At 45.5% G+C, this 24,367-nt stretch overlaps 5 protein-coding genes across 5 annotated transcripts; 3 read left to right on the top strand and 2 right to left on the bottom strand.

Moving 5' to 3' along the window:
- The first annotated feature begins 4,668 nt into the window (after positions 1–4,668).
- LOC111066456 (enhancer of split malpha protein) lies at positions 4,669–5,399 on the top strand. The gene has a single exon (XM_022355099.2). It carries the CDS (start codon positions 4,705–4,707, stop codon positions 5,152–5,154), a length of 450 nt encoding a protein of 149 aa, XP_022210791.2. The 5' UTR covers positions 4,669–4,704; the 3' UTR covers positions 5,155–5,399.
- Positions 5,400–9,383: 3,984 nt separating this feature from the next.
- Positions 9,384–10,090, top strand: LOC111065909 (enhancer of split M1 protein). Its single transcript, XM_022354352.2, has 2 exons — positions 9,384–9,692; positions 9,756–10,090. The coding sequence occupies exons 1-2, from the start codon at positions 9,482–9,484 to the stop codon at positions 10,013–10,015; spliced, it is 471 nt and encodes a 156-aa protein (XP_022210044.2). The 5' UTR covers positions 9,384–9,481; the 3' UTR covers positions 10,016–10,090.
- A 1,124-nt stretch (positions 10,091–11,214) lies between these two features.
- LOC111065919 (enhancer of split M2 protein) lies at positions 11,215–12,256 on the bottom strand. The gene has a single exon (XM_022354364.2). It carries the CDS (start codon positions 12,129–12,131, stop codon positions 11,436–11,438), a length of 696 nt encoding a protein of 231 aa, XP_022210056.2. The 5' UTR covers positions 12,132–12,256; the 3' UTR covers positions 11,215–11,435.
- A 5,114-nt stretch (positions 12,257–17,370) lies between these two features.
- On the top strand, positions 17,371–18,765 carry LOC111065734 (enhancer of split m3 protein). Its single transcript, XM_022354112.2, has one exon. The coding sequence runs from the start codon at positions 17,576–17,578 to the stop codon at positions 18,257–18,259; it is 684 nt and encodes a 227-aa protein (XP_022209804.2). The 5' UTR covers positions 17,371–17,575; the 3' UTR covers positions 18,260–18,765.
- A 1,029-nt stretch (positions 18,766–19,794) lies between these two features.
- On the bottom strand, positions 19,795–20,523 carry LOC111066555 (enhancer of split m4 protein). The gene has a single exon (XM_022355273.2). It carries the CDS (start codon positions 20,468–20,470, stop codon positions 19,997–19,999), a length of 474 nt encoding a protein of 157 aa, XP_022210965.1. The 5' UTR covers positions 20,471–20,523; the 3' UTR covers positions 19,795–19,996.
- Positions 20,524–24,367: the final 3,844 nt, after the last annotated feature.

The following is a 24,367-nucleotide window of genomic DNA, read 5'->3' as shown; positions in this document are numbered from 1 at the left end:
CGTGGTAGTCGTGGGTTTCGTGGGACGAGCATTACGCTTTTCGTTTACATGATTATTCTTGATTGTCGGTTTGGCTTTGGCTATGGCTATGGCTATGGCTTTGGCTTCAGTCTTGGGCCTCTGCTCTGAGCTGAGCTCTTGGGTCGTCGCTCGCTTCTATTTGTAGACAATTACCATCTTGACTCTGGGACCCCGATCGACTCTCTGCTGCTGGGCCCTGCTGACTGCGATCGACGTGTGCGCGAAAGTCAGTTACAATCGATCGATCGTTGGTATGGCATGGCATGGCATGGTTGTTTTTGTACTCGTATGTAGCCTGTGCTTTTTGTTTTTGTTGTTAGCACACGCTATAAATGTTATGGCTCGTGGGGTGTTTCAGGCATTTGGCACGTCACGAATGCGCTATATGATGTGTGCGATATATATGTAGCACATGGGTTAACTATTTATAGCGCTGGGCTTCAAAACAGGTACTACATACTACCACGACTACTCGTATGATTCATCAGCAGTGCCAATACACATACGCCGGAGACACTCATCCTCAGTCACTAGCCAGCGCTATCTCACAGCATCTCTGACACATCTCTGAAGAGCAAAAAGCTCATCTCACATTTCAAAATACTTAATTAGAAGTGACCCAACAATGACGGAGATATGTATGTACGTACGTTGCCGTGTGCCCCATTCAAAATGACACGAGCTCGACTCATCGACAAAACAAATAACGAAAAGCAGCAACAACAACTGCCAGACTAAAGCAAATAAAATAAAAACCACACACACAGAGACAGAAAAAAAAAACAAATGAGACAAATTAAGATTGCCTCTCGACGCATTAACAATGAGCTACAGTTAACAGCAATAGTATGCCCCTGTAAGCGGGGCCAGGCCAGGCCAGCACAATCAGTTAGCCAACTTATCTAACCGAATCGTTTTGTCAGCCGCTGCGGGACCGTTAAACGGCCGATGTCAAAAAGCTGAATGCTCCGGAAATGGCTAATTGGATATTATCTGCGTTACAGTGTTGGAAAGTGTTTTGTACAGCAGGAAGGGTTTGAGGGTTGTGATAAATGGGCATTGTAATGGATACGTTAATTGTTGTTCCAATAATTTGCACATTGTCAGAGATCAGCAATCAGTAACAAAATTGTAAACTATGGAACACTTAATTAAGTTCTACATTCTACATTGTTTCGAATCACTGCAATATGTACATATCTTGCCATCCATTAATACCAATTGGCACAATTAAGGAAGTTGTCGTACCAGCACGTGCCCCTAATGCACTAATTTATCGGTTATAATAGATTTTAATTTGCTGTATCATACACGTACCCTAATTGGACAGAGACATACCCTTAATTTGTACTGAGAAACTGTGGGACAGGTTCCTCAAGCAGACCCATGACTCATGCTGCACCGCCTCATCGTCATCATCATCGTCAGATTTCGCAAGATTGTGCAAAGCGAATGTGTAGCGCATATCCTGAAGTCGTTCAAGACCAACTGGAATTTATACACCCAATCATCCACACACACACACACACACACACACAGACACAGGGAGAGCACCACACTACTACCCAGCAAAGACCTCATTTCTCTCGCTTTATTATTTCTTATTTTATGTATTCTTTTTTTTTTTTTTTTTTCTGTTAAACAATTTTTTTTATCGATGGCATACGCACGCGCGAATTTCAGTGCCCCCGCTGAGACGGCAGCGACCAACATTTGGGTTCCCCGATCGCCGCCACACAGATGTGGCCAGAGGAGAGGCAGTGGGCAGAGGGATCGCTGGTGGAGCAGCAGCAGCAGCAGCAGCACGAGAGCGTGCAAAGCTCAGAGACCCAGAGAAACAGCAACAACCACACACACACACAACTGTAGCGTGTTGTTGAATTAATTTATATCCAACAGTGCGCTTTCAACTTTATTGCGCCGCGAAAAGCAACCAGCCCCAAGTCCCAGCAAACAGCCAGAGCCAGTGAGCCAGTGAGCCAGTGATCCCCCCCGCAAACCCACACACCAGCACAACAGCACATCAGCATGAGGCGCACACAGATACACACAGAGACAGCTCCGGACCGTGGGAAACAAACTCGTGCCAGTCGTTTCATTGCTGTCAAATAATATCTTGATGGGGATCAACTTGAAAAGATTGGTTGGGGCTTGGGCTTGGGCTGGGACTGCGGACTGTGGACTGGGGCTCGGGTCTCCGTCTCTGACTCTGGCTCGTTGCCGCCGCCGCCGCTGCTGCTGCTGCTGCTGCTGCTGCTGGTCGCTGTTTAGGATGCGGTCGACGCTTTTGTTTTTTTTTTTCAACTCTTTTTTTCTTGTTTTCTTTTTTTGTATTTTTTTTTTTTTTGTAGATCTCTTTTTTAATGCTTTACACATTTGTTCGTCATACCCGAGCGTTAAGTATGTGGAGAGTGTATGCCAGTATGAGTGGTATGAGTGTGTATCCATGTTGGCATTGGCATCTCTCGTGGTGTATGTAAAGATCCAAAAACCGAGAAACCAGTTTGCCATCCGCCAAAGCGAGGCTGTGTGGCTGTGGCTGCTGCTGCTGCTGCTGCTGGGATGCCGACACATACTCCACTCTCTGTTCGGAGATCACATAAAAGACCCGGCACACCTCCTACTGCAGTTCCAGGTCCCCTCCCAGCCCACTCCCATGGGCCCTCCGGCTTGTGAATGGCTGAGGAGAGGAGCCTCCTCCTCCGCCTGCTTTTATGCACTGTTTGTTGTGTATACACGGTCGAGGCACTTGGCACGTTGCCCATTATCTTGCCACAGACTGAAGCGGAGATGGAGACTGGAACTGGAACTCGCACTGGCACTGGCACTGCGCTGGGGCTTGACTGAGGCTTTTATTTTTTGTTGTTTTTGTTTTTCTGAAGATTTTCGAGTGCATATATCATATTACCACCAGCATCAGCATCTCAGCAGAACGGAGGAGATGCATCATCATCATCCCCCCTCGAAGTGTAAACTGTCAATGCCCCCTTGACAGGAGGTCCTCCCCCCTGCAGCCCTTCTGATAAGAAAGAGCAAAGCCATCCTCCCTTTGCCTTGCGCACTTTAGATTCTGATTTCACATAAACATTGCCAGCTCCTCTTGACGGGGGGTTCCAATCTGTTCCATCCATTAGCCAGCACAGATAAGTAAAAGACTATAAAACAAAAAAAAGAGAGAGTCGTCTCCCTCTATGAAGAAGATCCCTGCTATAAAGCAGAAGAGACAACTCCCCTACCCTAGCCTAGCCTACCCCATTGCCGAGTCATTAAAATGTATCTCAAAGTATGTTCCATGGTCTCTTCTCACAGCTCAAAGACCTCCCCCCCCACCCACACAGCTCGCTCCGCACACACTTTTTTCCCTGCGTCGCCTTATCGTTAATCCCCTAAAAACCCTCCCTATCAACGTTCCACACTTTCAGCACACTCGGACCGCAAGAAAAGAAATTAATTAAAATATCTATAGGATATTGTGCCCATTCCCTCTCGCACCCCAAGGGAGCAAACGAGCATTCGAAGTGAAATCGAAGACAAGTGGCAAGTCCGTATTTTATTGCTTCTGATGGCTGATGGCTGGTGGTGGATGGATGGCAGGATGGATGGATGGATTCATAGAGCGAGCCCTGTGGGAAAGTTGGAAATCAAAACACGAAAACAAGTGATTCGAGATGCCTATACAAATAGAATAGACTTCAACCCCAATTTTGTCCTTGTCCTTTCTTTGCATTCCGGTAACCAGAACCAGGACGAAACAAATGTGTGGGAATGCGTGGGAATGGTCTTGGGGTTCCGTTCTCGAACTCAAACTCAAACACGAACAGAGGAGCAGTCGGAGTCGGGGTCCCCTGCTCAGCCTTTATGTTGATTGCCCATTAGGAATACAATTTGCAACTCCTTTTTCCATGCGTTCGATCCCCTTGTTGATCCTGGGCTTCCTTCGGTCGTGAGAAATTTTACCAAGGAACACCTGCCCTTTGTCCATGTGTGTGTATGTGTGTATTGCTCTGCTTACTTTTTGGGATTTCTTGAGGCACTTGAATACATTTCCTAAAATTTTTGAGGCCAACGAAAAATTGTTTCCCACACTCGGAGCTCGGAGTCGTCTTCTTCGGACAGTTGCAGTTTTTTGTAGGGGTTTGTTTCCTTTAATGCAGTGTCTCTCCCTCTCTCGCAAAGACTTCCTCCACAGAGCTGCAGGCTTGCCCACGACTACCTGCTCCTGAACCTTCTCCAGCTCTTAATGCTGCTCCTGCTCCTGCTCCTTTGTGCTCTGCTCTTAGCGAGCGTCGTATTTCAGGTTCTCTCTCTCTCTCTCTCTCTCTCTCTGTGTCTTCTCCCGATTATCTGTTGTGGTCGTCGCTTCAATGAGGGTGAGGTACGACACGCTTGAACCGGGTAGGGTCGGGGTCGGGTCCCTCTCCGTTCCTCGGGCCTGGCTATGGTTGTTGTCGTTGTTTCTGGTGCGTACCACGTACGCGTGTCTGTCGGAGGGGTCCGTTTCTCCCTGTCCCTGTCTCTGTCTCTGTCTGTTTCCCTTCGAGTTGGTATCTCGCTGTGAGCGGCACAGGAAATGCATTTCGAGCGCCGAGCACCGAGCCGGCTATAAAAGCCGTGCCACTGCCGGTTGGGAAATCATTCTGACATCGTCAGCGTTTCAAGCAACACAACAAATTTCTTCCAAAAATGTGCCAACAAATCGTTGTCGTACCCGCTGCCAACAACAGCAACAACAAGATGAAGACCAGCTACAGCATCAAGCAGGTCCTGAAGACGCTCTTCAAGAAACAGCAGAAGCAGCAGCAACAGCAGCAGCAGCAGCACCGCCACCACCATCACTCGCTGGAGTCCCTCGAGTCGCATGAAAATCTGCGCAACGCCCAAGTCGAGGAGGCGTACTATGCCGAAATCGATGAGAATGCCGCCAACGAGAAACTCGCTCAAATGGCCCAATCCCAAGAGATCAAGATGATCGTGGAGGATGAGGAGGAAGAGGAAGACATCTATGTGCCCGTTCGCTTTGCACGCACTCAGGCCGGTACCTTCTTCTGGACCACCAACCTGCAGCCGGTGGCCAGCGTTGAGCCCGCCCTCTGCTACTCCATGCAGTTCCAGGATCGTTGGGCCCAGGCCTAAGCATCACACAACACCATCAGAATGCCTGATCCCTGATCAATTATCAGCTTTAAAACGACTACAAAATTGTGATAGCAGCAGCAGCAGCAGCAGCAGCAGTGGCTTTAACTCCTCCCACGCATCAAACTCAGCAGGAAAACAATCTCAACTCGGCGATCCAGCGCTTCCATTAGATCTTAAGATATTGTGATAGAAAACAAGAGCTTTAAAAATAATCATAAACAAAATACAAAACAAAAACAAAATCAAACTTAAATTGAATTATATCTTCTAATTGGGTTGGAGGGGGGGGATATTGGGTTTTAGCTGCAACAAAAAATATGCCAAAGATTTCTATGTTTTGATTCGCATTCCATTGGAATGAGTCGTCGTTGTCTTGTCTTGCCTCAAGATTGTTCTCGAAGTTGAGTGTCTGATAAGAGCTATGTACAATTTTTTTTAAGGTTTCCTGGCGTTGCTCGAATACGATATGGTGTGATAAATGCAGAGAAAACAATTCAAATTACGCTTACTATTAAGTTATTCCACGATGACATCAATGGAGCAGAATGACTGTTGTTTGTAAACAAAGTCTTAAAAGGAAAAAAGATAAGGGCAGATAGATAGAAGATTTTTGTAATGGAACCCTTTGATATTTAATTTCATTCAATAATTATTTATATTTATTAAAGTTATATTCTAAGGAGAAATTGAAACCCTTAAGGCTCTAGCAATATACAAAAAGGAGCTCCAACATAGAAGAATAATTCAAATAATCTGAGCATTTCAGTTCTGTATTAAAAAAATGATTTAAACATCTAATTGGAATTAGCGTATAATTTTAAATTTTGTATATGTATCTATTTATATGGAATATCAGGAATCTAACACAGTTAATATCTCCTGCCAATACATTTCCAACTTCCATCATTAAACCCCTTGAAATAATTCTATTACATTTGTAGGTCAAAGCAGATCAAATAAAAAATTTCTACGATAATTCCTATGGCAGTAATTGATTTTCTGCTCATTAAAGTTCTTCTTTCAACTGGGTCACTGTACAATTCCGCTAACTGCAACGCCAACGCCAACACACATCCTGCCATAAACCAGACCTCGCACCTCGCACATAGATGAAAGTCAATTCCTGAGATAGGCGCATCCTTAAATGGACAACCTTGAAATCGAACTAAGAGAAAATCAATCTACTGCAAGCGACTGACTAGAAGAAGTGTGATACACGAGCAACTCGACTGTTAGAGAGAGAGAGAACGAGCGATACCTTGGCTCGTTGCCAATTGGAGGCAACACACACACACACACACATTATGCGATCAGGCCCGGGGCAGCCACTACGGCTATCACCTTGGCTAAGGCCACCATCGCCACCTGTGTGCGGCCAAATATGGATATCGTGCGCATAACTTCACGGCAGCTCCTGGCAAACGGACAACGGGCTTGTTGTCGCTTGTCGTACAACTTATTTATGTGCCGGTGGCGGTGCCCCGTGGCAGCGAGGGAGTGCAGCGTGCAGAGTGGTTTTTGTGTGGAGTGTGGAAACCCCCAAGAAGCAAAAGAACGCAGAATGCAGTGCTGAGAATCGAGAAGTCGAGAACCCAAAACCACAATTAAAATGCAACATGTAGACGTCAACACCTCAAGACAGCACATCACATGCCAAGGCGTCTCAAGGCGGACGTTGAAATTGGGCATAAAAACAGTTGCCGCAAAAGATAATCGCCTTTGCTAGAGAATCACAAAACGAACAAAAAAAAAACCAACGCAGGTCCCCCCCACACTCCACTCCTTGCCGCACTCTACCACACCTGTACCGCATCTCATTCCAATATTATGCTCTCTCACACCCTGTCTCTTTCTATCAATCACAAACGCATTTCTCCTACACTAAAAATGCAAATTGATGTCGACAGCATGAGAAGGAGTCAAAGAAGGAGTAGCTAAAAGAAAGAACGAACAAAAATAAAAAGATCAGCAGCAGCAACAACTAAAAGAAAGGTTAGCTTTGGGCGTAGACGTCGTAGATACCCTTTAAATACTACATAAATCATAACTAAAATTTTGTGAACTTTTTCTAGAACTATGTAAGAAGGTTTTAGCTCGAATCTAAAAATCTACGAAAATACAGATTTTCTGACCATTATCTTGGATTCTGTTCTCAGTCGAAAGATTAGTCATTAAAACCAGCTACTAAACTAATTAATGAGGCTATATTTGTTATAATATTTAATTTATATTTTTGGTTGAATTTTCCAAGAAGTTTTTAGTGAATTATTTTTATTTTTCATTTATTTATTTTTATTTATTAATTGATTGGTTCTTAGTTGGACACCTTCAAGTCTTGTTTTTTCCCTTAATAGCTATGTAAATAATGTTGTGAGATCTTAGTGTCTTCGGCTTACACTTACATGCAGCAGTATCATCAAAAAAGAAGGTCACACGAACACCCTGATTGCTAATATTAAATAAGAATACATTTACACTCTTAAACTGTTACTCCTTCTACATTAACACAACATACCCTAGTGTACCCTGCTGAGTAACAGGTATCCAAAGTTCTGGTAGCGCCGTGACGTAAATTAAGTAGCAATATAAGTTTCTGTTAAATTGCCTTTGACAGCACATAATTAATTTCGTATGCAAAGCGGCGTTTGTCTGCACGAAAGAATTGAAATTTGGGCGGGGAGAGAGAGTAAGAGAGAGAGAACAAACCCGAACCCGAACAGAACCAACAGAACCGTGGAATGCCGTTGATAATGCTGATGACAATGTTCATGAGGTCATAACGATGATAGCGCGAGGAGTTGGAGTCTGATAGTTATCTACATGAAACGTACCTCAGCCATTCCTCATTTGCATACCTGTACAGAGTACACAACACACAAACCCAACCTGATCCTGCGCCGTGATGTCTTCGTGTATGGCTTGGTGCCGGGGCTGCTTGGGTTCTGCTGAGTTAGGGTTTAATGTACGCGTGTGTACTCAATTCTTGACGACAGCCAACCGCGCTGGTGGCGGCCTTCGCGTGCGTGACGGGCATACGCTTAGCGGTCATTGATTGGCCGGACCGAGTCGGGCCGGCAACATTGTTATTGTTGGGTTTTGGCCAGCTCTATGCACGGGCTGGCTGGCTTTTGGGCCACTCACTACTTGGCTGAGGGCGCCGCCGTCAGCAACAAGTGTGTGAACACCATTAAACGGTGATTAGGCCTTACCACGACTCCTGTCTCTCTCTCTTTCCCCAGTGGTCCGTCTAAGCCAAGGGGGGGAGCTGTGTATGTATGTGTGTGTGCTCATGTGTGGCATGTGGAGAGGCCTCAATTAACATTACCCCATGGAGATTGAGCGTTGCGATGCGCCGTGTGTAACTACAACTATGTGGGCGATCACAATGTTGTAACCGAATTAGATCGAAGCGAAGCGTGAGCAAAGAGCCACACGATCATTTGTCAAAGTTGTGAGGGTTGCAGATGAATGAAGGCAATTGTTTTGGGGTGTGTTTTGGCCAAATTAAAGTTATTTAACGACTCCCAAATCCTAGACTCCCACCAACATAGCAGACAAAAATCTTCTTTATTTTTAAATTGAATTTCTTTGATTCCTTTGGCATCAGTACCAAAACTGAATAGCTCTGGCAAGAGGTGACTCAATTCCATTTGGTGGAAGATGAACATGGAGGTGTGAACTTCTAATTTTATCTTATTTACTATAACTACAGAAAAGGTACTGCGTGTACTACGCAGTATCAACAACAGACACTGAATCATTTGGCCAAAAACAGCGATGCAGTCTTTACACAGATGTCAGGAAACAACAATTTATCACGGCTAAAAGATGTTGCCAAAACAACATCAGCAAGCAGAATAATAATTGCCCGAAAAAATATCAATGGAATTGATATTGAATGGAATTGTTAGCTGCGATAAACAAGATAGTAGCGCGACAATCAATGATGCTGTTTGAAGACGCTGCTACAATTTTTACCAGACACTAGACAACACAATTAGTAGACCCAAAGTTCAGCTAGTATTCGTTGGTTAGTCACACAACGACACCGGCAACACGTCGAACTTTGTAGACCAAATAAACAAGTTTTTTTTTGTTTGGGCACACCGATAAGGCGCCGAGTCTTATCAGAGTGGAACGCGCTGATAAACTATCTGTGAGTGAGTAGCTCCAACGAGCCATAAAAAATATATATAAATCAATGAATTTCGAGACAGTTACGGCAATTGCAATCAATAGCTACTACAGAGTGAACGGCTTTCCCTCCGCACTGAAAAGAAATACAGAAACCAAACCCAAATAAAATAATAACAATATCATCGATATGATGTTCCAAACTTTAACCCTCTGCTGCCTGGCCCTGGTCGCTGGCATTGCGGCCAACACGGTATCCACCAACGAGACAGACTGTCCACTATTCTGCGCTGCCGTCTATCGCCCGGTGTGCGCCACTGATGGAAAGATCTTCAAGGAATTCGCCAGCGCCTGCAACCTTAAGTCTGACAACTGTCGCCGCGAACGCAACAAAATTTCGCGTAAGTTACTATAATACAAAATCCCATGGCTCCATCTATAATGGGGGTGTATTGCTTCTTTAGCTTATACTGAAACCGATGCCGCTTGGTGCAGCTCCGAGTTGGTGGACAATCTGCACGAGAAATTGGGCAGCTTCAGGCTGGATCGTGAAGAGTGCTTCAAGCCCTGCTCGATGATCTACCAACCGATCTGTGTGACCAATGGCAAATATCGTGCCCAGCTGAGCAACGTCTGCCTTTTGGAGACCTTCAACTGCGCTCTGGCGGCCGCCAGCGCCCAGCCCACAGAACTGCTGCGTGTCCTGCGCGACACGACCTGCTAGGAAAGCATCTAAATCTGAACGGAACAATACAGGCTTCAATTGTTTGAAATAAAATTCTTTTTGTTTGGAAAAGTATACATACATATATTTGTTTAAAGAAATCGTACCGTGAGACAATGTAAACGACTTGTTAATTAGGGTTCGCACAGCGGGACTGCAACGAAAGTGAAAATTATTTATGGACAGTTCAGTTGGCGAACTTCTGCGCGTTGACAATCTGGTCACTTGGCTTAGACATGGTTAGACGTAAATAAAACAAAGGCTAGACGAGGTTTAAGAATGTATAGACACTGGGCGCCTATTTAAGCAGCTGTGCGTCGTCCAGGCCTCGTTCCAGAGACTCTGCCTTCAGTATGCTTCAGTTCTTTCCTTCTGGAGTCAGCAGCTTGGTCACAGCATGCCGGTTAAGATACATTCTCGGGTCGTCGATAGGTCGAAAAATATACGTATGTATGTGTGGATATTTCTGCTTTGAACGTTGAACACAGGGACTATGAAATCAGTTCTCAGGCGCCTTTGAAGCGAATTCTGTGGTTTAATTCTGTGGTTAATAACTTTTATTTGAATTGTAAAAAAGTTTTTTTGTAGCTTTGCTAATATACAACACATTTCAAACTTGATATCTAGAGGCTAAACTCAATTGTATAGTTTTTTTGCTGTATAAGGATGTAGAGACTCCCAAACTAATTGTTCTATGATGGTCGTATATTGAATATCACATGACTTAAATTATATTAGAAAATTCTTCTGACTATCAAATATTTATGGGCAACATTTTGAAATAATTAGGTGTATTTTAATTCGATGCCTAATTTATGTAAACTTAACCCAAGCGACCATCTTTTGTTCTTAAATTGCCTCATTCAAGCGATCGATGCGACATCCTCTGCACTGCAAGATGATACCAGGCTGCGCATCCTCATTATACCCCTCCCCACCCTTCCCTCTTTCGCTTTGCATCTTCTCCAAGTTATCAGTTTACCAACCCGTCCGTTATGCAGCGCTGCACAGCGCTGTCCGTTCATCTGTCAAGCCTCATTAGGTTGCACTCATAACAGCGCTTCCGTTATCCGTTATCCTTTGCCTTCATCTTCGCTCTTCCGTTAGGCTCCGTTCTCATGCCCAACCAGATCCAGTTCTCGCTTCTTCGCTTATCTGATCAGCTGATCAGCCCCCCCCCACACATGATAAAACAGCAGCGGATTCTAGTTCGTATTCTTTTCCGTTTGTATGCTACAAAGGCTTCAGTGTATATTTTATTTTATATGCAAATTAGTATCACATTAACAACGTATATATTGCGCAGGAGAATAAATAAATGAAATTACAATAATTGTGGGGGGCGGGTGGGGGTCGGGGGTAGTGAGATCTGTGTACTGGGGAGGGCTGGGTGGCTGGAGCATGAGCATGTGAGATCCAGCTAGCAGAGTGTGCCGGGCAGTTGGCTGAAGCTCTGGCAGAGCAAGGCGTGCAGCAGGTCATCGTCCACCCGCTCCTGGGTGTTGGCCCAGAAGAAGGTGCCGTTATCGGTGCTAATGTATTGCAACGGCAACTGCAGATCCCACAGATTGCTGGGCAGCTGTGTGGCAGTTGCACTTGCAGTTGAAGTTGCAGTTGTTGTGCTGCTGTTGCTGTTGTGATTTGTGTGCTGACAGTTGCGTCCGTGGGGGCAGGCGCCACAGCTCTGTGCGCTGGCCTTCTCCACATAGACGCTGCTGATGAGTGTGGGCGTATTGGGGGGCTGTGTGAGTGACACCTCATCCTCGACGGGGGGCAGCTGCCTCAGCTCCGCCCCATACTTGTAGATAGACTCCTCTGGCGTTGACTTGCTCTCATCCTCGAGAATAAGCTCGATCTGCTGCAGCTGCTGCTGCTGCTGCTGCTGTGTGTTGTTGAGATCCACATTGTTGGGGTGGGCCAGGGTCAGGGGCGCAGGCCTGCCCTTGCCACCCACTGTCAACAGGCGGCGCAGTGGCTGCCAGACTTTGCGCATGCGTCGCACCGTCTTGGGCACGCCCAAAGGTGTTGATGCTGGCGCTGTCAGCGCTGATGTGTGGATGCTGCTGCTGCTGCTGTTGGTGCTGCAGGCCGTCAAGTTTTTCGTATCTAGATACATGGCGAGAGAGAGAGAGAGAGCGGAGAGCTTCTTGCTGGTCGTGTGTGTTGAGAGCTTTTTCTTGTTTCGTTTTGTTTTTGTTTTTGTGCAGCGAGCGTTGCGTGTGCGCACCTCGCGAGAGTTGGTCGTTTACTGATGCTGCTGCGCCTGGCGTCGCTCATATTTATATATGAGGCACTGCCGCTGCGCAGCCGATGGCCAGTCAAGAGTGAAATCGTATGCCGGCTGATCTCACGAGCAGCAAAGGCAAAGGCAACGGCAATGGCAGCGGCAGCAGCAGCAGCAGCAGCAGCAGAACAGCCAAGCACCGTACGAAATTTGAGTGCACTCTCACACACACACCATGGTGAGGGTGAGGGTGAGGGTGAGAAGGTAAGGCGAGTGATGGCGAGGGTGAGAGAGGTGACTGGTAACTGGCAACTGGGAACAGGAGAACCAGGTGAAGAGAGGGGGGCGAACCGGGACTGGCAGCCTTTTTATGTGCGCGTATTTCCCAAATAAATTCCAACAGGAATCACAAGCTCCGTCCGCTCTGGTCTCTTCTGTGTGTGTACTTTTCCCATGCACGTACAATCGACAAGGGCCGCTTGATGAGTTTCGGCTGCAGGTAGATGGAAATGGAGATGGAGATGGAGGAGACGACCACAACGACTTCGGCCAGAGACTGTGGCAACAGCACAGTGGTTCAAGATGCTCGGTTAAGTGTAAGGATTTTGCCATTTGGCTAAGGATTTTAATGGTTTAGTAGGGGAATTATTTGAAATATTTAAACTTGATCTATCTGCATAGTTCTGCCTATTATTAATATGCCCAATAATCCTTTCCGAATTGCCTAATATAATACTTAATATAATATAATTTAATATATATAATATTTATTTATTTAATTTATTCAATTTAATATTTCTTATTTCCACCATTTTTATAGAATTATAAATTCGAATTTTAAAATATTATTAATCCAAATTAAACAATATAACTTAAACTTATTACAACACAACTTTATGGATGCAGTTTCCTTTTTCCTGTAAAATACTCTGCACCTTCTATGCTGCTGCTCTTCCCCTCATTTCCTAATATATGCCACACCACTTTCCCATACACTTTGTACCCAGTGTGCGAATCGCCTGTTCGTCATTTATGCACGACTGACTTTGTTTTCACATTCACACGGTACCCGGAGCCCGGAGCCCAGTAGTACATGGGGTTTGTTGTCCAGCCGGCTTGCGGAGGCTAGGGCCGCCACAGTGACGTAGTCGAATGTCTTACCCAGAGGGTCCCAGAGAGTGCCAGGGCCCTGACAGCACCTGTTCCCCTTTTCAGTTTGATGGCACTAAGACGCTGCCTATTTCCGTCCTGGGACCCCGAAACGCAGGCGCAGGCGTCGTGGTCGATGTCTTCGACAGCGTCGACGTCGTTGCGAGTGTGGGAAAGGGCTTATAAGAATTTCACTTGGTTTTTCGGATTTCGGGTTGTATTATTATTATTGTTGTTGTTGCTGTTGTTGCTGTTGCTGTTATTTTTGTTTCCTTTCCTTGTGATTTTACTGCTGTTGCTGCAGGGGGCTGAGCAGCTGTTATTGCTACTTGTTGGCCTGTTTGTTGTCATTTATAATCAAGGCTCGGAGCCACGGCGCTGATAAGTTCATTTTAAAAAGGGACTACGAGTAGAGTCGCATCGACGGGGATTATGACATGTTGTGGTTCACACGCTCCGAGTAGGAAATCTCGACGTAGTCGGTGTAGTCTGGCTATGGGTATGGGGTATGGGCATGGGGGATGGCGATGGTGATGGAGTGAGGTTCTAATGAGGCCGTGACCTGATTTGGGCGAGCTGCAAGTCCTTGCCTTGCTCGCAGGTTCCCACACACACACACACACCACAATCGGACTTAGCCCCCGCTCCGTCAGTCCATCAGTCTGTCCATTGGGAGAACTAGTTAGACGAGCTCTCTGGCTCGAACCAGGTTTCTGTTTCTGTGATTCTGTTGCTGCCCCTCGGCGGGCCTAGGCTGCCGAAACTCGTGCCAATCGCGTGTGCACCGCACGCCTGCCCACCAGAGAGACTCGGTTGCCTTTGGCCGCTATTAATCTTGAGCGGAGTCGCACTCGGGCCCCCCAGCCCCCCTGTGTACACCGCGCACATTTGCCCCCAATCAGCGTCTAGGCTTTGAACTGCACGTTTGCTAAATTGAAAGCGACTGAGTTGGCAACACGGACGGACACCGGCCGACTCTGGGACCCCAGCTTGAAGCCAACTGTGTGACTGCTATTGCAGCTACAGCGGAGGCAAGCTTGTGCCCGCGCTTGCGCCTTATGGATGGACAGACAGAGGTCTGAGCCGCCAAGTCGTTAGGCGATTTTTACTCTAGCTATGAGCGGGGGGTATTCAGATGGGATTGAGGCAACGCCAGAGACTCAAATTTATGAGGATTATCCAGGAGGATTTTATTTATGCATATGCAATCTTTCTTGGGGCTGTTTTTAACTATATTAAAGATAAATAAATAAGACCTAAATCACAATAAATTAAAAATAAAATAAAATTAAATTATATTTCTTTTTAGATTTTTTTAACGTTCCTTCAATTTAAACCCTCGTATGTTAGAGCATCTCCCATTCGGTGTCCAAACGCCACTCGATTCGCTTTTGCCCATCAGCAACTATTTGGCTTTTAAGCTCTTGGTTCACACGATGGCCAGCGATGGCAACAAGTTTTGTGCACACACACACACACACACACACACACACTGACATGCTCATATTGTGGCCATATAGACATATACATATAAGAGTATATGACAAGCAATTAGTGTGCATTGAGGTTAGTCGAAAATGGCTTTGCGGTTGATGGTTATTTTGCATTGCTCATACGCCACGTGTGCCCGCTGAGCAGAGGTTGAAAGTTGAGAGGAATCATGGGATCTTGCAAGCCGATCCCAATGCCTCTCGTCGAGAGATGCCGCTTAATTGTGATCTGCCGCTATGCCACAGTCAGCAGAAAAGGCAGAAAACTCAGAAAGGCAAAACGGCCAGCGGAAGTCATGGACAGAAGACAAACAAACAGAAACAGAAACAGAGCGATTCTGCAGCATCATGGGAAATGCTTAGCCAGGCAAAAACGCCAAGCCAAGCCAAGCCAAGCCAGAAAAATAACTCTGAGGCGTCCGACCACAAGTGTCATATTGCCACAAGTCGAGGCGGCAAAAAAAAAAAAAAGAGAGAGGGGACAAACGATAAAAACCAGGCAACATTTTGTACACTCTGTGGCTGCTGACCAGCAGTAGCCCTGAGATCAGCGGAATCACACACAAATATGTATATATACTCGCTCATACTTAGATGTGAGACGACAAAAATCTTAGAACGACAACCGGATGTTAAAGTTTATGACGAAACCGACTAGAAGGGTTGTGGCGGCGGCGGCGGCGGCCTATGCAAAAACCATTTTCGGAATCCACTACCCCCCGACCAACACACAGAGACTGGAGGGGGGAGATAGGGCAACTGTTACACTTAATCGATACGCTTCAACGAAATGTCGAGGCACAGTCAAAGCACAGTGATAGTAGTTGTGGTTGTAGTTGTCGCAGTCATCATCATCAGCGAAGCATGCGACATAATTGCGCGAGTTAAAGCCAGCCCCCTGCCCTCGCCATCTACCCTACCCCCTCCCCACCAGCCACCCCGCAGTGGTCGCCCACTGCCCCCCCCAAACCACCATCGTCGTCACACACAGTCAACCCGCTTGAAAAACAACCAGCAGCAGCAGCAGCAGCGGCAGTAACAGCAACAACATTTCAGCAATCCATCGGATCGCATCACAATCCAGCCATCCGTCCAACGTGTGGGAAACACACGACAAATCTGTTTCCCACGGTCTCGTAAAGTAGGCACCACACACACACACACACACACACTCAAGCATGCACCCAGAGAGTCCCACAATCACACTCACAGTAGTAGTTGTAGGCTCCCCCATGTCTCTTTGCGGGACGGACAGAGACAGAGAATCGACTTGGACAGCGAATGGGAGCCCGAGCCGAGTCGATCCGATCCGATCCGTTCCGAGTCGAGTAGAGCGGCGGCAGCGCAACTGTCATCATTGACAATAAGTATGACATGGGCAAAGGCAACGGGGCCGGAGGCCGGAGGCAGAGGCAGAGCGAGGAGCAACGGCAGAAACAGAGACAGAGAATGGCAGACCGAAGCAGTGTGGTAGCAGTCTGAGAGCCACGCGCAGTCGCTGAGAATGAGATCCAATCCGAATGCCGACGCTGGGGCTGGCTCCCTCTGGGTCTCTGCTGCAATCAATTGAAGACGACGCGCGCCAGAGCACAGGCGCACAGGCACAGGCACAGTGCGAGGCACGCTCGCTCTCGCTCCCATTGCGCGAGCACAGTGGTTGGGAATGCAACGAAAAGTGGCAAATGCATTTTCGGGAAATTACACATTTGGATTTATATCATTCCATTATTATATCTATTTTACTTTAACTAAACTTCTTAGGTAAAGTTTAAAGTAAATAAGCCTTTTTTGCACCCTTTCATGTGAGTCTCTGTCGCACTTCCGTCAATTGCCTGACTCCAAAAAGCAGACTATACATTTTACGTAAAATAATGCTCCTTCTGGCAAAAACTTCCTTATGATTCTATTTAAATGTTTTTAAGTTCTGGAAATGTATCGATATTGGAAATGCATCATATTATAAATTATCCATTCGGAAGAGTTCCATTTATCTTAATAAGCTTTTCATTTTCTCTACTCTTGCAGTAAATTCGGCAATTTTCCCCATTAGCCTTCTATTTTAAAGCTTTTCCAATGCTTAAGTCTTGTATTCACAGGAATGGACTACAAATTAAATCACAATCCATTGAAATGCTTGCCATGATTGCTGTACATTCTGCCCAGTAAATGTCGTCTCGACCCACTGTGACTGTGCAGACAACCCCCAGCAGCCGCTCGCTCCCCTGCAATGACTTACAGTAGCCTCTCTTTGTGCCCGCTGCCGAATGCCGCTACCGAGCCGAGACCGAGACCGAAGTCGAGACTCGAGCTCGAGCTGCTCAACCGAGTGCCAGCACACTGTGCGCGTATGTGTGCGAGTGGTGTGCCGATCATGCGGGAGCTTTGTGTTTGTGTGCGAGCTGAGCGAGGAGCTAGCGTGCGAGAGTGTGGCCGCAACGGGGGTCGTATAAAAGTAACGCTGGGAACTAGTTTGCCACTCATTTCGTAAACGCCTGTTGAACGCCACGCAGCCAAGAACGCGCACCGCACGCGCAGCGGCCCCAAAAGACAAAAATAATACTCGTAAAATCCCCAAAACCAAAACCCCAAGAAATCGGCGTGATAATGTGCAGCTAACTAAATCGCTCAACGGTTCAGAAACTCTATGAAAACATATATATCCAAAGATACAAAAAAAATAACGATCAAAGACACAACATGGTCATGGAGATGTCCAAGACGTATCAGTACCGCAAGGTGATGAAGCCCCTACTGGAGCGCAAGCGACGGGCGCGCATCAACAAGTGTCTCGATGACCTCAAGGACCTGATGGTGGAGTGTCTGCAGCAGGAGGGCGAGCATGTGACTCGCCTGGAGAAGGCCGACATCCTGGAGCTGACCGTGGATCATATGCGCAAGCTGAAGCAACGCGGCGGCCTCTCCCTGCAAGGACCCGGAGCCGGAGGCAGTCCACCGCCCGCCACCAGCACCGCCCACGTTGAGTCTTTCCGCTCTGGATATGTGCACGCGGCCGATCAGATTACGCAAGTCCTGCTGCAGACCCAGCAAACGGATGAGATTGGACGCAAGATTATGAAATTTTTATCGACGCGACTAATTGAGCTGCAGACCCAATTGCTGACACAGCAGCAGCAGCAACAGCAACAGCAACAACAGCAATCAGGGCCCGCCGTGGGTTTTGCATCGGGTCGACTGGCCTTCCCGCTGCTGGGTGGCTACGGGCCAGCGGCCGCTGCTGCCGCAGTCAGCTACAGTGCCTTTCTGGCCGGCAAGGACGAACTGATCGACGTGACCTCTGTGGATGGGACGGCGATGTCCGAAACGGCGTCGGTCAGCTCTCAGGAGTCTGGCGCCTCGGAGCCCGTCTGGAGGCCCTGGTGAAGGATGTCCGACGACATCTATTTTCGTAGATCTTATCCCTAGTGTGTAACCCAACAACAACAACAAAATGGCTATTAATCGTTCGCTACTCACAGCGTACAGCAACCGCAACAAGATCCGTTGTCTTCCAAAGTAAATTATAGCAAAACATCAGATGAATCCGAATCGCTAATCGCATTCGGAATACCTTTTGAAATACCTTTAAGTCTAGTTCCGATAATTGTATATGTAGTCTGTAAATGGATTATTTAATTTAATCAACTGTGATATAACTGAAGTACGAAGATCAATTCATTTCATGGAGTGCGCCAGTTTCCTAATAATTTGCTAAACAAACAAAACGTTTCCTAAGTTGCTTAGTTCACTGCGCTCTATTCAAAATGTAGTTACCTAATTTAAGCTTTAAATAATTTATAAATGTTAATTTATGGTTAGTTGAGAACAACAAATCAAAGGCAAATCAAATACAATACCCAAAATACATCAAATACATCAATAAAATTGTAAAAATTAAACTAACATATATTTATCTTATTATTGGGTGGATTTTAGTTGGGCCTGTCATTAAATTTCAGATAAATCCAAACAGAAATAAAGGATGCGGATTTTCGTATACTCTTTCAAAGGGTTTATAATTATCAAATTGAATTACTTTAACTTGAAGAACAACAACCCCTCAATCGTATAGGTCTTGGTTTGTTCTCCATGGAGTTACAAAAGCAAAAATAAAAAATAAATAAAAACAAAGCTGCAACTGATATCAGCCTGAACTAAAGCTGCAGGGACTTTAAATTCATTAATCTATTAGAAATCAGCTCAAAGTTAAATGAGCATTAAATGGAACACCAAGCGGACAGCTACAATAGGCTATTATCTTCCGCATATGTATATTTTATATTATATATATTTTTCCTTCAATGTTTTACTATATTTAAATCTATAAATCTCTTCGATCAGAACAAATAATTATATAATTAAAAACAACCCAAATGTAGAGCCCTAAGTATGTATTTCCTTCCATATATCAAGATATCCCTTCACGTTAACTGCTCAATCCCAATTAATTCGTATAACAACAGCCCTAATATATGCAACACATTTCTGCAGCGAGGCTGATTCATTCACATAAGCAGATCGCCGATCGTCTAATTGGAGTCGAGCCTGTTTGGGCCAAGCGATGAGCAATCAACAGGCCACGGCGATCGATCCTCTCTACCTGCCAGCCGCTGCAAACTGGTTGGAACTGTGCCGGAGAATCAACAGTCAAGCAACCCCCGAAGAGAGCTCAACTCTCAACTACCTGCTGGCAGGTAAATTGCACAACAATAAGACCAAACCAAAAAAAAGGTCCAGGATCGAATCGGATTAGGCTCTGGCTCTCGCTCTGAGTCATGCCAATTAACAAAGGATTTCTGTCCCTTATTATATTCGTGCGATCTGTAAATGGGAAAATTGTGGGAACAATGCCCATAGGGAGAGAGATAGAAAACAATTCAGATTCTTTTTCAATTGTATATATATTTTGCGTTGTTTTGTTTTGTTTTTTGTAAATGTAAAATAAAATGTATCACAATTTTTTGTAAAGCTTTCAGTTGTGGCTTGCGTGTTAATTTTTGGTGGATTTTTGTCCAAAAAATTAACGGAAGACGTTGATTAAAGCTGGTGGCTGGTGGCTGGTGCCCGAAGACCCCAAAAGTGGAAGACATGGTTGCCGTTGTTGGGTGGATGCTGCTCGATTTAGGCCTGAACCCAACGATCCTGGGCGACGGCAATCTCGTTGGCAGTGCTGCAGCACAGCGGCTGGATCAGATCGTTGTCGGCTGGCAGATCGGAGGCGGCGGTCCAGAAGAAGGTGCCATGGGCGGTGCGCACAAAGTGAACTGGCACTGAGGGCAATTGCTCGAGCTCGTAGTCCTCCATTTCGCAGGAGGCGGAGAGGCGCTCATTGGCCTCATTCTCGTAGGATTCCATTGAGGCGCAAACGGAGGCAGACTCCAGATCAGCGTTGCGGCTGTTCTCAATGGATTCAAGCGACTCCAAAGAGTTGGCCTTCAGTGTGTTCTTCAGATTTTGCTCCTCCTCGACAAGCTGCTGCTGTTGTTGCTGCTGCTGCTTGAAGATCTTCTGCAGCAGTTTCTTGACGCTGTAGGACAGCTTCTTGTTCGACTTGAGGCTCATGGTGTTGGTGTCGTTGGTCTTGTTCTGGCACATTTTGTGTGGATTGTTGTGTAGCTGTGGTGTAGCTGAGTTGTGTACTGTACGAAGCGTTGAGCTCGAATGATGTCTGATCCTCCGAACGGTGGGCCTTTTATACCCTGGCTAAGGGTTGCTGTCGCAGGACCCGAACGAGGAGAAACCCAAGACGAGGCAAGCAGGTCACAAAACACCGAGACCGAGTCCGATACCGAGTGTGGGAAACTACAAGGATACGTGTCCGATCTGCCAACCAGAAAATCCTATACACTGCACACACACACACACACACACAGATGCACACTGGCGGGTACACGGAGAGCAACAACAAAAACGGCAGGTGTGTTTTGAAAACGGGACGGGCCGGGACGGACGGCCTGGCATTAACCTGCCTGTGTTGGAGTGTGACGGCATGTCGTGCGGACCTGCTCGCACCTGCTGACGGTATGGGGCAATTTTATCCTGCTGCAGGATCGTGAGAAACGAGACTTTCTACCAGTTCCCACAGTTTTTCGAAAGGATCCTTTTTGAAAAGGAGATTCTTTTTTTTTCTGCTGATCACTTTTGGTTTTTATGTGCTCTTTATGCACTTATCTCATTCGGTGACGGGCGGGGGATGCAGAGGAGAGCTAGAGCGAGAGGGAACGGTATGGTGAGCCTGCCAGAGAGTGGGGGCGGGGGAAATCCCTTTTCGATTTCTTGAACACGTGTGCAGCTCGGGAACGTGGGAGAATATTTTCAATTTTCAACGCTCGAACTGCAGCAAACAATTAATGCCCAAAAAGATCCCAAAAGATCACATAGCTCAATAGGCAAACAGACACTGGGACACTGGGAGACTGAGTCTGTGGCAGGGGGGATGGGGGAAGGGGACAGCAGCCGAGACCATTTAATGCGCTGTAATTTGAAATTTATCAAATTCTATGGAGAGGCGTTGCCCGAGTGCGAGAGAATGGATGATGGAGGAATGCAGGAGATTGGAGAGAGTGGTGGAATGAGGACAAGGATCGACAGCGAAGGAGTTGCTTTTAATTTTTGTTTCTCGATGGAAGACAATTAGCAGGGGATGGGGTCTCCAAGGTCCCCCTTGTCTGTGCCTTATTAAGGGGCACTCTCTCTCTCGCTCTGTGTGTGTGTGCCTGTGTGTGGAGTAAAAGGAGGAGTACGTTGGAGGATGAGTGTGGGTACGAGGAGCACACGCACAGCAAGCGTTTGTCCCTTTTTTTTTATGCGGCTCTTGTTTTTTGTTTTTTGTTTCTGTGCCCGTCTCGGGTTGGACACGTGATGGCGCGTGAGGCGCTGGAAGCCAACGTTTCCCAGGATTTCTTTGGCTGTGTCTTCTCCTCCTTGGATATCTGTCTGGCGTACTTAATGGATTGTCCTTTGACTTAACCATAAATATTTGGAACTCGTTTGTGAGTTGGGACAAATTAAGCAGCAGAGAAGTCTCCCCGGTGAGAAGTTGTAGGCTGGCGTTAACAGTTCGTTTCAATAGTTGGGCCACAATTGCTCTCCTGTATGCCAGGACCTATTGATCTTCCATGTGGAGGTGATGATGATTATATGGTTAGTGTTTTTTTTATTTTTCCTTTGGGTGGGTATAAGATTGGATTTTTTGTGTGTTTCGTTTCAGTTGAACAGATCTCAGATGGGTGGGGCGTTATTGCTAGAAGAATCCTTTCAATTGGAAATTGTAAAGGATCATTTTAGTTCAATTGTTTTGGATAATTGGCAGGTTATATAACTGATTAATAAATCAATATATAGCTATGTATATAATTATTGTTAGGGTTAGGCTTTCAGCTAAAGGATTTCTTATAATAAACTAACTACAGTTCTGCATTTCTTTGATTTTTTTACGAATAGAATCATGCATCTCCAATTGTTTACAAGACTATATTAGTATTGGGAAAAAATTAATTGCATTAACTGCAAAAAGAAACTAAAATCAAAAGAAAATCTCAATAAATAAACATGTATTATTGGGGCACAATTGTTGGGCCAGAAAATTCCAAGAAAGAACACGATTACTTATGTACAACAAAAGATAAAAGAAGAAAAATCTTTCTTAGGTTCCTTAGCCGTTTTTTTATTATCATATTACTCTAGATTTAAATCAACATAATAATAAATTAATATGCAATTAATATTATGGAATATTCTGGACAATCAATGCATGATATTCCTTCCCACTTGTTGAATATCCCTTAAGTTGTTCGCTGAAATGATTACCAATTTGGGGAAACCCTTTTATTGCATATTATTGGGGGCATTAATTAGGGAATATTTTATTGCAAATAAGTAAATAAAATCTCTACACGATAAGGGCCGAAATCTCGTATTTCTTTGGAACCCAATGGAACTGAAATGGCATCAGTGAAGTTGGAAAAGATATAGCCATTGATCATAGATCATATAATATATCTATAAAATTATATCAGTGCCCATATCATATGTAACTCAATGCAATATAATCCTTTCAATAATTATTTGATAATAACAAATATCAATACTCCATATCGAATCAATAAACTTGACAGTCCCCTTAAGCATCCCTCACAGACGACTTCTATCGACCATTAAGATGTATAAATGTATAAAATATTTCTGAGATTGAGACTTTGACGCATACAAGACAGTCCCGTCCCAATGGCATCCCCTGCACTCCACTTTTCAGATACAGAATATATATTTATGTCTGATTGAGATTTCTATTGCAATAAAGAATATTTTCTTTTATCACAGACAGAACTGCCTTCAATCTATTGAAGGTCCTTTGCTGGATAAACAGTACCAAATTATGGGATTGCTTCTAGGAATTTGACCTCTGTATAGCCTCCGAACGACTCTGTTCTGTTCTTCTTTATCCTACCCATTTTTATTTTTTGGTTGACTCATTCTACCGCATTATTCGGCCTTATTATGCATGGATTGTGTTGATCTAATTGTGTTTTTGGTCCTTTTGGTTGCACGAGTCGAGTCGAGTCTATTTCTATGTTTTTTTTGGTCGACTCATTGCCCCTAGTTTTCCCTTTTGATGGATACTTTTTTGTGTATGTGTGTATGTTTTTTTTCTCGGGTTTTATTGTGTGCCCACGTGCAGGGCCCAAAACAAATAAAAATAGTTAACCATTTCTATGGGAAACCAAAGCCCCGCTGGGGGTCCAAGGCAAGACGGAGGCAGAGTTGCCCCTGCAGTGGTTTTCACTGGCGACTACTGTGGTGCCTTTTCTCTTCTTCGAAATCTTTTTTTGCCCCTGCTCTCTCCGTCGTTGAACACGTGCACTGATTTCTTATCGCCGCCCGATCATTTAAGGTTCCAAAATCGTAGATTAGCTCGCACACACAATGAAAAAGAAAATAAAACGAAAAAATAAAGTAAAAATAATACAAATAAAATCAACCTGACCCTGACAATCCATTGTCTCCTAGCCGAAAAACGAAACAAGTCGAGCGAACCAAGTGTTCATCGAGGGATGGCTGGCTGTCTGTCTGGCTGGCTGGCTGGCTGGCTGACTGGTTATGAGATGGGAACGTAGACGTTCATGTTTGTGCACGTGACGACCTCGTTTCGGTCACAGCGGGGTGTTGTATGCTAAGACAACGTTTCGAAACTCCCCAGCACATCGCACCGACACGTCCCTCCCAGCCACATATACCCATATCCATATCCATCCATATCTTCTATCCACAATGCAGCAAGTGCGAACGCGAAGACGAAGCCGAACCTGAAGCTAAAGCCTGAAGCCTGAAGCCGAAACGTGAGTTACTTGCCAAACGTGAAATTTTCACACATGTGTGGCTGGCAGCGTGGAAATGCCCACCAATGATTGTGGTTCCTCTAGCTCTCTCTCTGGATTCTGCGCATATTTCCGCAGGTCCTGTTACAGGGACACGGAATCCTACTCGTACACC

This window comes from Drosophila obscura, unplaced genomic scaffold, assembly GCF_018151105.1.
Source record: "Drosophila obscura isolate BZ-5 IFL unplaced genomic scaffold, ASM1815110v1 contig_4, whole genome shotgun sequence".
Classification (NCBI taxonomy): domain Eukaryota; kingdom Metazoa; phylum Arthropoda; class Insecta; order Diptera; family Drosophilidae; genus Drosophila; species Drosophila obscura.
Note: the sequence above shows the minus strand (reverse complement) of the source record. Positions and strands in the feature narration are given on the sequence as shown.

Bases quoted from the DNA above. Each gene is read 5' to 3' on its own strand.
- LOC111066456 (XM_022355099.2), top strand. From the start codon at position 4,705: ATGTGCCAACAAATCGTTGTCGTACCCGCTGCCAACAACAGCAACAAC.
- LOC111065919 (XM_022354364.2), bottom strand. From the start codon at position 12,131: ATGTATCTAGATACGAAAAACTTGACGGCCTGCAGCACCAACAGCAGC.
- LOC111065909 (XM_022354352.2), top strand. From the start codon at position 9,482: ATGATGTTCCAAACTTTAACCCTCTGCTGCCTGGCCCTGGTCGCTGGC. The intron at 9,693-9,755 runs GTAAGTTACTAT...TTGCTTCTTTAG, and splicing joins CGAACGCAACAAAATTTCGC to CTTATACTGAAACCGATGCC.
- LOC111066555 (XM_022355273.2), bottom strand. From the start codon at position 20,470: ATGTGCCAGAACAAGACCAACGACACCAACACCATGAGCCTCAAGTCG.
- LOC111065734 (XM_022354112.2), top strand. From the start codon at position 17,576: ATGGTCATGGAGATGTCCAAGACGTATCAGTACCGCAAGGTGATGAAG.